Source organism: Kogia breviceps, chromosome 5 (genome assembly GCF_026419965.1).
Source record: "Kogia breviceps isolate mKogBre1 chromosome 5, mKogBre1 haplotype 1, whole genome shotgun sequence".
NCBI lineage: Eukaryota > Metazoa > Chordata > Mammalia > Artiodactyla > Physeteridae > Kogia > Kogia breviceps.
Window position 1 is genome coordinate 21698320 of NC_081314.1, and position 12618 is coordinate 21710937.

The 12618-nt window shown below is 41.9% G+C and overlaps 1 protein-coding gene across 1 annotated transcript in view; it reads right to left on the reverse strand.

Annotated features, from left to right (window-relative positions):
- Positions 1-499: 499 nt before the first annotated feature.
- Positions 500-12618, reverse strand: part of ACP3 (acid phosphatase 3) — an 83762-nt gene continuing 71643 nt past the window's right edge. The window contains 4 exon segments of the mRNA XM_059065303.2: positions 500-689; positions 4152-4255; positions 6456-6538; positions 11225-11357. Coding sequence (XP_058921286.1) covers positions 500-689; positions 4152-4255; positions 6456-6538; positions 11225-11357 — 510 coding nt within the window.

Below are 12618 nucleotides of genomic sequence, written 5' to 3' on the forward strand. Positions count from 1 at the left end.
ACTCTAAAGGGTGTTATTTGAATATGATTTCTTCATTTATAGTAAGTGGTTTCAGCAGGACCTGTGAGTTTGCTTAGGTATCTGAAGATACCAGAATCAAAGCCTTATACATTCCTTTTGTCCTCAGAACAGATATCACACCCACACTTTCAACATTCCAATAAGTTTTTTCCTGGGAGGTATTCAGAACATTCTTACATTTCTAATTTTGTTCCAGTTTGATATGTGTTCCCCGAATTACAATTATTTGATCCCAGGTAAATGTTCTCTGCTTCATTACTGCCTCCTGGGTTTATGTAGGTTGACAAGGTTTATGGCATGTATGGGCAGGGCCAGGTGAAGAGGTAGGAGTTGCCTGAAGTTGAGGTCTCTGAAACATACAATTATCGCCCAAAACCTATTTCCCTCAAAGATGGGGTTGAGGCCAGTTTATATTCTCAAAGCACCATCCATCTGGAGAAAGGGTGTTCTGCCCTCTCTGCAGAGCTCCGTGTGCACCCTAATCCATAGCGTCCTCAGTACCTTCATGGTTGCTCATGGCACACTCTGTGGACCAGTCTTGGGGGATCACAGAGGCAACCAGCTCAACAAACTTTGTCAGAGGGCAGCTGGCGGTGCAGCCAGGCAGCATGAGGGGATGTGGTTCATGCTGCTTCTCATTCCGATAGTACATCTCTATGAAGTACTCCCTGGTGGAGGAAGGTAGAGGAACAGGAGGAAAGACCTCTGTTAGTTCTGTGTTGTTGAACTGCCAGTGAATTTCTTTCTACTTAGCCTGTACCATGCCAGCTGAAGGACTAGTGGAAGAATTTATGGGAATGAGTAGATATTAGCCAAAGGGGTACTGGGGCAGGTGGGCCAGATTGGGAGGGTGGAAATGGGAGGCCTGGTTTATTAGATGACCAGGGGCATGTGAGGCAGGGACCAGGATGCTTAGTCAGAGAAGGAGCTGAGGGGCAATGGTTGGGGGAGCTGGGGGTGATTTGGTGAACCTTTGAGTAAGAAGTGGGGCACAGGGAGGATGTTGAGTTTTCTTTCTCCTATTCTCTCTCTTTCATGCTTCACATTTGCTCTTTCATTTTCTTTTTCCTCTCTCAATATTTCTTTCAGTCTTCCCCCTGAATGAATGTATCCTCCCTCTCCTTAACCAGGCCAGAAACATGGAACTGAATAATATATAACTTACGTGCTTGAATATACAGCAAGACTTATAAAAATGATACCTCAGAAAGAGGGGGTGGGTGTGTATTCAAGTCCTTACATTTGCTCATGTTGAGGAGGGCTCTCTCACCACTTTATTTATAAAAAACAATACACTGTTTAGGGAAGGACCACTGGCCCAAACCAATCTTGTAAAGCTAGTACAAGCTGCCTATGGAAGTCATTTGCCAAAGAGACAGGAGAGAAATTCAAGTATAGTAACCTCACAACTGAAACTTTTGGATGTTGTTATAAACAAGCCTTTCAAATAAATCACTTTAAGAAACCATATAAACAGTAGTAACCACAAATATTCATTTATATGTTTCTAAAAACTTCTCTAATATTATATAGATGAGCACTTATATCTTGGAATAACTTTTTCAGTGACCGTATCCTTTATCTCATGATAATATGGCAAAGATGACTAATAGTCCATCAAAATTCATGATTCTCTTTACATAGAATAAAGTTACAGCTGAGAACTGAGTACACTTCCCAGACTCCCTTGCACTCAGGAGGGACCAAGTGACTAATTTTAGCTAGTATCATAGAATGTAAGTAGAAGTGACATATGCCCCTTCGGGGCTGCTGAGGTGCTTGCTAAGCAGATTGTCTTCTCCACCCTCTCATTATTTCCTACAAGCTCTCTGCAGGTGAGCACAGCACTCTTGAAGTCTGTAGGTCCAAAAGATGGAATCCTGGGTCCCCAAATCACCATGTGTGAATCACACCATGGATGAGTCACTTCCTATTGGCCAGGAACATCTGCATTGGCCTGTTAGGTGAATGAGAAAGAAATCTCCATTGAGTTAAGCTTCTGAGATTTGAGGTTCATCTGTACAGCAGCCAAAATTACCCTTATTAATTAATATATTTGGAAAACATTTTTAGGGGACTCAAAATTGCCTCTGTTGGTAAAGACACAAGTAAAGGTGCATACAAAGAGTTTGAATAAAAGTGTTTCATAAAATATGCAAGGGAGAAGCACTATTTAACTTAGTGAATTATTTTATATAGTATATGATTTTAAGTTTATATACCTAACCCAAAATGGAATAGTTTTAGAATATATTTAGCTATCTTATCTACAACCTTAAAAGTTTATATGTTTAAGGTGGATAAAAATCTAAAAATTCTCTTTTTCTGTCTCTTTATTTTCTCATAGGGATAAAGTGGGATCACCTTACACAGAGGATCCCCTAATTTGCAGGTATATACATATGCCTATATTTGTTAACTTGGATTCTCCTTGTTCCTAATCTGTAAGCAAGCAAGTTTAACTTTTGATGCTCCTCTGGAGTGTTAAAAAAAATCTTAATATAACAACAAACTTGACTTCTACCTGTGAGTGACAGTTGGTTACTTTTTTTTTCTGTTGTTCAGTGTCTCTTAGTTGAAAAATACCCCAAACTTGATTCATAATATGGATTTATTCAAGGTGGTGAGTGAGCAATTCAGTGGGACAAAATGCTGCAGTGACCTAAATAAAAGCAGGCTCAGGACTACCGGGTACAGAAATCAGAGAGGAGGAAGGCTTGAGGAAAGTGGGTAGTTTCTTTTGTCTTATCCCGAAGAGACAGAGCCTACTCCTAGAGCTGATCCTGGAATTTTCACTGGATTTATTAACTCTGTGCCTGAAGCCAGTTATTGACAGAGCACTTGTTGTCCACAGTCTTCTCATTCCCATTTTCAGCTCTGTTTGGATTTTCTCCATGTTATGGGTATTGTCCCTTCATTCTGACTCTAGATATTTGAGAGCAAAACTCGCTAAGACCACATTTCAGTTCTATTTCATTGTGCTTGGCACCCAGTTAGAGGTTCACCAAAGGATGAACTTACCTTTAACTGTGCAGAACTCACTTTCTTTGTAAGCAGTTAAGATGTTGGTAGAGAATAGGCCTCTGTGTTGCTATTTTCCTACTCTACAAATTCAGGTGGCCAGAAACCTATAGCCAGGACTACAATTTGCAAAAAGAAATGCAGGGTGACTTGTTTAAACATTATTAAGAATTTCAGAATGGCGACACTGGGTCATTAAACCAAGCACGGGCTCTTCTGAGCACAGGGCTCTGTGTAATTGCAGTCAACATCGTCCTGACTGCGGCTATTGTGAATGCCGTAAGGGGAGAGCAAAATGCACCTCCCGATCTAACCCTGAAACAAAAATTTGGGGTCCCTGCCCTAACTTAGCCTCTGCCTTGTTCTTATTCCATCAACAATATTCAAGAGGTCTCTTCCTCCCAACAAGAATACCAGTGTCACAGCAGAAACAAATTTTTGGTATGACCTTGGCTATAGTTGCCCAGGGCTTTCCTGGTTTTAACAATGAAACTTACCTGTTCTGGGAATCTCTCCAGTTCTGGGTAAACTAGGACACTTGGTCTCTCTAAACTTGGCCTTTCTAGTGGGCTTGAGCCAAGACTTGGTCAGCTGGGGAGGGCCACACCAGATTGCAAAGTGGTGAACACTGAGCAGAGGTTGTACTTTAAGAATCCTACCTGATGGATGTGAATTGCCAGAAGCTGCATGGATATGTTTGACATCTTTAATTGAAAGAACATTATTTATAACCATCAACAAACTTAATTTTTCTCTTGGCATCTGCTACCAGCCTGTGTTTTCCAAGAGAACAGTGTAATGTCCTAATCCTTCTTAGAATAGCTTAATCTTTTTTAAAAAATGTAATTTCTGTCACTTAGGGTGGTTCTTTCAAATTTTTTGTCTACTGTGTCTGTACATTATTTCCCAATAAAAGTCGTCATGAAAACAAAGAAAAAGGAAGTCAGGACTAAGCAAAGATAGTGTTACTCACCACCGTTCTTCCCTCTGAATATAAGACCAAACCAACCAGATAGACAGACAAAACAACTCTTAAATCAATAACAACAATAATGATAACAAAACCTGGGGTCCAGTGATATTAATTTTGAAAAACACCTCTTAGACACGCCTTCTCAAAGTACAATTCCATCAAGTGGCAGGACGCATGGGAAGGAAGGATTCCGTTGTAAGCATCTAGCGCCATCTGTAGGGCACTCACAGTAGTGCCATGCTACAGAGATTTGAAACAAACATTTTTGGTCTTTTTCTCTGGTTCAAATTTACAGTCAACAGATGTGCATCAAGCATTTGTAGAGCACCATGATGGTTTCTGATTGAACTAAATTTCCCATACCTCCAATGACTTAAGAAGTAGAGAGGGAAAGGACAAATTTTGATTGTGCATCTACTGGGTGCTAAGCAGTGAGATTTACATACATATAATTATTTCCTTTCAAAAGATGAAGAAACTGAAATCCAAAGGAATTAAGTTACTTGCATGGAATTCCCTGGCTGTCCAGTGGTTAGGACTGTGCACTTTCACTGCTGAGGGCCGGGTTCAATCCCTGGTAGGGGAACTAAGATCCCACAAGCCTTGTGGCATGTCCAAAAAAAAAAAAAAAAAAGAAATTTAGTAACTTGCTTTATGTCATATATCTCCAAAGTGAAAGAAAGTAAAATCTGAGCCAAGTCTTCTGATTTTGTCCTATGCCTTCCCCAGTAGAACATCTCTCTGTTTTAGCCTGTTTCATTGATTTTCATTAAATTTAAAAATAATTTGGCACACATTAATGCTAGATTATATATATTTTACAGATTAGCATCATCTGTGATTTTAAAGTTGGGGAAGAATATATGAAGTTACATATGTTTAGACAGAATAAAATATAAGGAAGTAGAGTGTGTAGCTTAAAAAGAATTGTTAAAGGTTTATCTCGGAATAGCTGGAAGGCATAGGAGACTGGTTTTCAACCCCAGTTTTCCCACCTGTTAGTTATCTGATCTTAAGAGATCCTCAGTTTTCATATTTACAAAATGGGCATAGGGCTTCCCTGGTGGCACAGTGGTTGAGAGTCCGCCTGCCGATGCAGGGGACACGGGTTCGTGCCCTAGTCCGGGAAGATCCCACATGCCGCGCAGTGGCTGGGCCCGTGAGCCATGGTCGCTGAGCCTGCGCGTCCAGAGCCTGTGCTCTGCAACGGGAGAGGCCACAACAGTGAGAGGCCCGCGTACCACAAAAAAAAAAAAAAAAAAAAAAAAAAAAAAAAAAAGGGCATAACGTTTGGTTGCCTAAACTCTATGGTGGCATATACATACTCAAAGGGGTTAAAACTGATTTACTAGAGAAAAAGAAAAAAAATGAGTGACAGATTTATGACTTGCCAAAAGTCACACAAGTTAGAACTGGAAACCAGATTAGAAACTAGAAATCCTGAAAGAATCAATTAATTTCAGGCCTACCTTTATCAAAGAAGCACTGCATTCTGTTCCCTCCATGAGCTCGTTCTCTAGTCTATACAATTTAGAACCCCAGATGATAAACTCTCTGTATAAACTCCCTGCATAATAACCTCTTCCATCTTCTTGCAGAATGAAGATGGCTTCTCCAGACAGACTTGCATGGCTTTCTCCAGCCAGACCACATCTGAGAAATCCTCTGTCCCGCAGAAGTGGATGGGAGACCGACTTAGCCCTCCATGTCCTGTTTCCCTGCTCATCCCAGACTCCAGGGACACCCATTTCAGTGCATAGTACATCTCTAGAATTCTTCCCCGACAATGTCTCTTTCCCTGGCTCCTGCTCTGAGATGGATGTCTTCTCCAAGATCTCTCTCTTTCCTTTCTGCACCCAACTGTAGCTCTGACTTCAAGTTGTAGCTTTCCTTCACTTTACTTCTTATATCCCCTTTACTATCTGAATTTTCCTCTTGGATGCAGCTGGCATTTCAAACCCAACTGCCTAATGGTACATTCACCTGACCCATGACCACCTCTATTAATGGTTCCACCCTCCTTCCAGTCATTGAGACTTGAAACATCACCTTCATCTGTGGCTTACCTTCCAGACCATTGCCCTCCGCCCACATTCCAATTCATCACCAAGTCTTGTACACTCAGCTTTCCTTGTAATTCTCCTATCAATTTCCCTCTCCTGTTCCTGTTCTGGTTTTAGTTTGGAACAGAAGTGATGTTTCCCTTCTCTGAGGCACCAAAGCACTCGCTTGTATGACACTGAGATTCTGCTTTGCATGGTATTTATGTGCTTACTTTTCTTCTTGTCAGTATTGAACTGTAAATTCCTTGAGAGCCAGAATTATGTATTTAATTTTAAAGAATTTAAACAGGGAAATGATGATGAAGAAGATGAGGGCCCCTCCTGAAAGAGCTCACATGCTTGAATAAACAGATGCTGAATGGGAACAAAATACTTACTGCAGAATACATAATGACTTTTCTGTGGTTCAATGGCTGAGTTGCATTCTTCATGTGATAGAGGATTTCTTTGACCAGGACACCTTAAAGAAGATAGATCAACAATTGAGCTGAACCAAATATGGGCTTATATTTTAGATCATAAGCTTTTTGCTCATTCATACAGACATTCTCTCTGCCAGGATTCTTAAGACTTAAGAAGAGAGGGGTGGACATCCCTGGTGGCACAGTGGTTGAGAGTCCACCTGCTGATGCAGGGGACACAGGTTCGTGTCCTGGTCCGGGAAGATCCCACATGCCGCGGAGTGGCAGGGCCCGTGAGCCATGGTCACTGAGCCTGCGTGTCCGGAGCCTGTGCTCTGCAATGGGAGAGGCCACCAGCGGTGAGAGGTCCACCTACCAAAAAAAAAAAAAGAGAGGGCAAGAACTCATTTTGGTGGAGCATCTGCTGTGTGCTAATAGTGTGATTTGTATACATTATTTCACTGAATCCTGACTTCTATCCCCATTCATAAGTGAAGAAGCTGAGGCTCAGAGCCATTAAGTGACTCACTAAGCTGGGGAAGGAGAGCTGGATTGGCATGTTAGGACTCTAGTATACCAGATTTCGTTAAAACTCAAGTTAGGAGGTTGATGAACTTGGAATTTCAGACAGCTTTTTACAGATAGTTGTTAGCCATTGCTCTTGTCCAGGGCAGTTCTGAAATGACAGGGTGGCACGCACCCCTCTGTCTTCATCCATCCCTCTGGCAGCCACACCTGTGAGAGGCCGGGGGAGAAAGCAGCTCTCTGGATGTCTGCAAGGATGCAGACTGTCTTCTGTGGACCATTGCTCCAGGTTACTATGGGTGTCACTACTAGGGGGGCAGCCAGCAATTTTAGTTTTCATCTGAGGGCTCCACCTGTCGTCAGTAGAGGAAAGCTTTTGCCCTTTGCATTTGTTGCTCCTGAGGTGGTAAAAGGCAGACAGACACAGCACAGAGTCTCCATCCCATCAACAGACACTGAGGCTGAGGGTACCTCGTGGTTCAGGTGCTGTCCTGAGGACGTGCTGCCTCAGGGGCTTCCACACCATCCACCGAGGACTCCTTGTGTCTGTTGGTCATCTCTCTACAGTGGTGTCCTCACTTAAGGATGACCAGTTTTCTTTTGTAATGAGCAGGGCATTGATGTTAACAGACTGATTATGATCCCAGACTCTGTGGTCCACTCAGCAAAACATGCATTGAGCAGCTACAATGGATGAATCAGACATGGCCCCTGTCCTCAAAAAGCTCATAAAACAGTGAGAAGAGACTGTCTATTGGTCTGTGTACCAATAAGCACAATAAAAGAGGGAGGTGATCTGCTCATTCCGTGGATGCTGAGGCTTCCTTGACTAGGAACAGAGGGAGCTAGAGGCTGTACCTCCCACAGGTCTGCATCTTTCTGCTTCAGGGAAGGTTGCCTCTGGGACCCTTCAGAGCTTAGGCTTGATCTTCGGGCCATGATGGAACTAAACTCTGTGGCCGAGTTTCTGGGAGTCATGACAGCCACCTTCAATCAGCAACTTGTCCCTTGTCAGCAGGTGCCTTTGCAGCAGCTTTCAGTGTTGATGACGGAATAGATCAGCTCTGGGTTCTGGGGTGCTTGTGCAACTTGTCCCAGGAGAAAATAGGGGTAACTATCATAATCATCCACAGTCTCTGGCATGCCAAGAGTCATGTTTTATAGGAGGGGGAACTGAGGCTCAGAGAGGTTCAGCAACTTGTCCAAGGTTATACAACTTGTAGGTAGAGGGGCTGAGTTTCACTGAACCCAGCATGTCCAGCTTCAAAACCTTGGTCTTAATTATTAGGCTTCACTGTAGCTAGCTTCTAAGTTCCCTGGAGCATCATTTATTAAATCTGCATACACTAGACAAAATACTATTGATTTGAAGACATAAACTTCACTTCTTTCACTATTGGGCTATATCAGGACTTGGCAAACTTGTTCTATAAAGGGCCAGTAGTACATGCTTTAGGCTCCGTGGGCCAGGTGTTCTGTCACAACCATTCATTCTCAAGTGGAAGCACAAAAGCAGCCAAAGATACTACCTAAATGCATGAGTGTGGCTGAGCTTCAATAGCATTTTATTTACAAAAAATAGGCAGCAGGCTGGATTTGGCCTGTAGGCTGTAGCCTGCTGACATCTGATCTACAGCAAGAAGCAGTTTCCATGAACACAAACAGGACCAGCCATATATATCTAAATTAGCCTTAGGAATTAGCCTAGAGATTTTCTTGTGTGTATGGGGGTGTGTTGTGGGGGAAGGCAATGGGAGGAGGATATTACTGAACAGTGTCACCCTTGAAACCAAGTGATGGAACAGAAGTTTTGGCAAAGGTAAGAAGATGCCGGTCAAAGTCCTGATGTTCCCTTGTGACTCTGTCTCCCAGACTGTACATGCTTTCTCTGCAGGGTTGGGTTCAGGTGCTTCATAACAAGCATGTAGTTGACAAATCTCTCTTGCCTTGCCAGTTCGGAACAATATGCTGAGCTTGTGTCTTGGCAGGAATCACTAAGGAAACAATTTCCTGGCTTATCAATAGCACTGGGCTTCCCCTAGAAAATAGGACAGGTGTGTGCATATGAGTGCCAGTCCTAATAGAGTCCAAGACCCAGAGACCACCTTAGGGAAGGACTCTGATAGACAAATCTAGTTTAATGCACTCATCAGATGGGGAAACTGAGACCCAGAGAGGGGAAGTGATTTCCCCAAAATGCAATCTCTAGAAGCCAAAGGAAAAAAGTAAAGGAAATATGAAGCAAGCTGCTGGGAAAACCCCCATCTTATATTCAGATACAGACCCCTGCATTTATTAACAGATTCTAGTCAATCTCTACCTGGCTTTCCCTGCCCTTTTCTTCACCATCTCTTACATCTAGAGAAGTGCTTCTGAAACTTTATTGTACATGTGAGGTATCTAGGGTTTTCATTAAAATGCAGATTCAGATTCAGCTGGGCTGGGGTGGGGCCTGGGATTCTGCATGTCTTTCTAGGGGCTTGGCGATGCTGACGTTGCTGGTCCATGGACTGCATCTTTAGTAGTGAGGGGATGAATTCCTGAGCCCGTCATGACTAGGTTGGGGAAATGAAGAGTCTTGTCTCTACCATCTGATGCATTTGGCCACCATACTGCTGGTCCCTGCTGGTTCAGGAATGAGATCTGCTGCTTATGTGGCCAATGAGGCCCAACTTTCACCCTCTGCATCCTTTGTTGTTTGGTACATAGGACTGAGTTGTATCTTGGGCTCTGTTCCTACACACAGTCTGTGTCCTGCCTGCTAATTTTTCCTAAGACACCAGATTCCATCTATGACTCATCTCTGGATGCTCTCCCATCCCCAGGGTCTGGGTCTTGTGGTTCATGCCCTCAGCACGGAGTGAGGACTTGTACATTCTCATCAAGTCTCTCTCTGTACTGTGCAACCAGGGCTCTGTAACAGCAGGTCTGCAACACTATCACATCATTCATGACCACTGCCCTAAATTATTTGTCCCAACCTACTTTGTTCACCTCATATGAAATTACCCCCAACCATCCTGACTTCATACCTCATTAGCTGTTCTGGTTACAGCTTACTTCATTCTTCATATGAGCTTTTGTAGCTATAATTCACTCCTCTCCTGGTTGGTGACTTGAATTCTTTCTCTAGTTCTGAAGCCCTAAGTGAACATCCTCCCAGTCTGGTTCAACCCCCGGGCTGCTTTGTCTCTGTATTCTCCTGGGGGTCTGCTGAACTTGTCCAACCTCATGGTGAATAGCGTCTGGCAATTGTTGGAGTCCTGATGTGATTGCACTGTTTTCTTCAAAGTCTCTAGAGTATATGACTCAGAACATCTCCCGTGATTTAAAATTTCTTCATTGTTATGACAGCCTGGCATAATAGACTTCTTCTTTCTCTCCATCTTTGGTTTTAACGTCTACATTAACAACACCTGAACCTGTCATATCCTCAGGGGTCTTGGCCTGCCACTCACTCAGCTTCCCTCGGAGTCTCAGCATTTATCCCCATCCTGCCTGATCTTGGCTTCTTTCTTCTACCCACCTATCCTTATTACAAGGGCTGGGCTCCTTCATTATGATTGGATGTCCTGTGCTACAAAGGGCAAAATCCAGCTGAGAAGAGGCATCACTGAGAAGCAAACATCTTTCAACACCAATGGAAAAATTTAAGCTGTGTCATAAGCTTGTCAATTGCAATAGGTATTAATCTACAGGGCATAATTAGCCTGCAAATTAAACTGTATTAATTTTAACATTGGCTACTGCCAAGGGTTTTAGGAAAACAGGCCACTTTTGCTATACCTTCCACTTGAAAAATTCACCCTATAGACCACCAGACACAATTGATTTTCATGTGGCTCAGATATAAAATCCATGATTATTTGATCTGGAAAGGATGAAAAGTATCATTTGGCTTTAGCCCAAAGCTTCTGTTTTCCAAATGGGAAAACTAAGGCCCAGAGTGGGTAATAGTAATGATCATAACAACACATAATGTTTGATAGTGTATTATGTATCAGGTACTATTTGTGGTAAGCCTTTGGAATATATACGTTCATTTTAATCCTTACTATGTAAGAAGTGGGTATTATTATTATCCCCATTTTTCAGAATGGAAACTGGTACAGGGGTGATTACATGTCTAATTCAATGTCACATAACTTATTAACGGTGGGACCAGGACTCAAACCCAGATCACTTAACCACAATGCTTCTCTCATTTTAAAAATATTTACCCCTCTGCAGTCTAGATTTCTCTTTCTGCTTGTGAATTCCATAGAGGGGCAGGAGGGACAATTCTGATATTTCTTTCAACTTAATCATGGTGTCCTCTGTGGCCCAGGAGGGTTAAGTGAAATTATGAACACCCTGTAGCGAAGACAAAGGAAGAAAATGTATATTTTTATTTTTGACTGTCCTCTTTATTGACTTTTAAATCTCCCTTCCCCCACAAAAAGTACTAGGTCCAGCCTTTCTTGGGAGAGAGGAAGAGTTCATGAAAGAGGAGACCAAAGTGAAGTAGCCTACAGAAGAATTAAGTGAGAGAGAAATTAAAAAAAAAAAAAAAGTAATGTGGTCACAACTTGTAATAGCTCAGATCAAACTGTAGTAAGGAAAAAAAAAACCCAAGACTTGAACCAAAAAGTGGGTTCTTGTTTTTATTGAAGACTCTTTTATAAGACTAACAAATCTTCCTTGAAACAGATGCTGACGATAAAGTGAAAACATTGGGAATGTCACGTGTGCCTGGATCAATGAACTCTAACATAGAGGGGTGCAAACTGTGTCATTTGCTATCAAGACACAACTATGAAAGTAATTGTCATCCCCAGACACTCACAATGACCTCAAAATCAGAAGTGTATAGGAGTCATGTAGCTGGTCAGAAGTTTGCCCCAAGATTCAGTGAACTGGCTGGGAAAACAGGATTATAGAGTTTTCCTTTTGGCCAGCAGGTGGAGAATGGTGATGGAGAAAAACATCACGAAGCCCTGAAAAAATAGTAATTTATCTAGCTATAAAGGTTATTTCACATGCATTGTATAGCAAAAGAGAACTTATTTCCTGATAAACCAATTTTAATAGCCTGGCTTAAAGTTGGCTTGCTTATTTCTATATCCAGAAATCAGGTAATTTTTTTCTTCTTCTTTCTGTACAACAGTATTGCTTTTTTCATTAAAGTCTATTTAATGAAATGGAGCCCAGGGTTCCTGAGTGACTGAAAAATAAGTAAGTGGTAAGGCACAGAAAAAGCAATTTTGCCTAAATTTTCTTTTTTTTTTTTTTTTAATGTGAACCAGTTTTTAAGTCTTTATTGAATTTGTTACAATACTGCTTCTTTTTTATGTTTTGGTTTTTTGGCCGCAAGTCATGTGGGCTCTTACTCCTCCAAACAGGGATTGAACCCACACCTCCTGCATTGGAAGGCAAAGTCTTAACCACTGGACCACCAGGGAAGTCACTGCTTATAATTTTCTAAAGGGTGAATACATAAATAAGAGAGAGAAGAAGTCAGAATTTTCAAGTTAATATAAAGAAGTCTTGACTTATGTTTCAATGTCAAAGGAAGTCTAAATAATACATCTGTATAAAAGCAAAAGAAAATGTATTTATCTGTTTCAAAATAGGC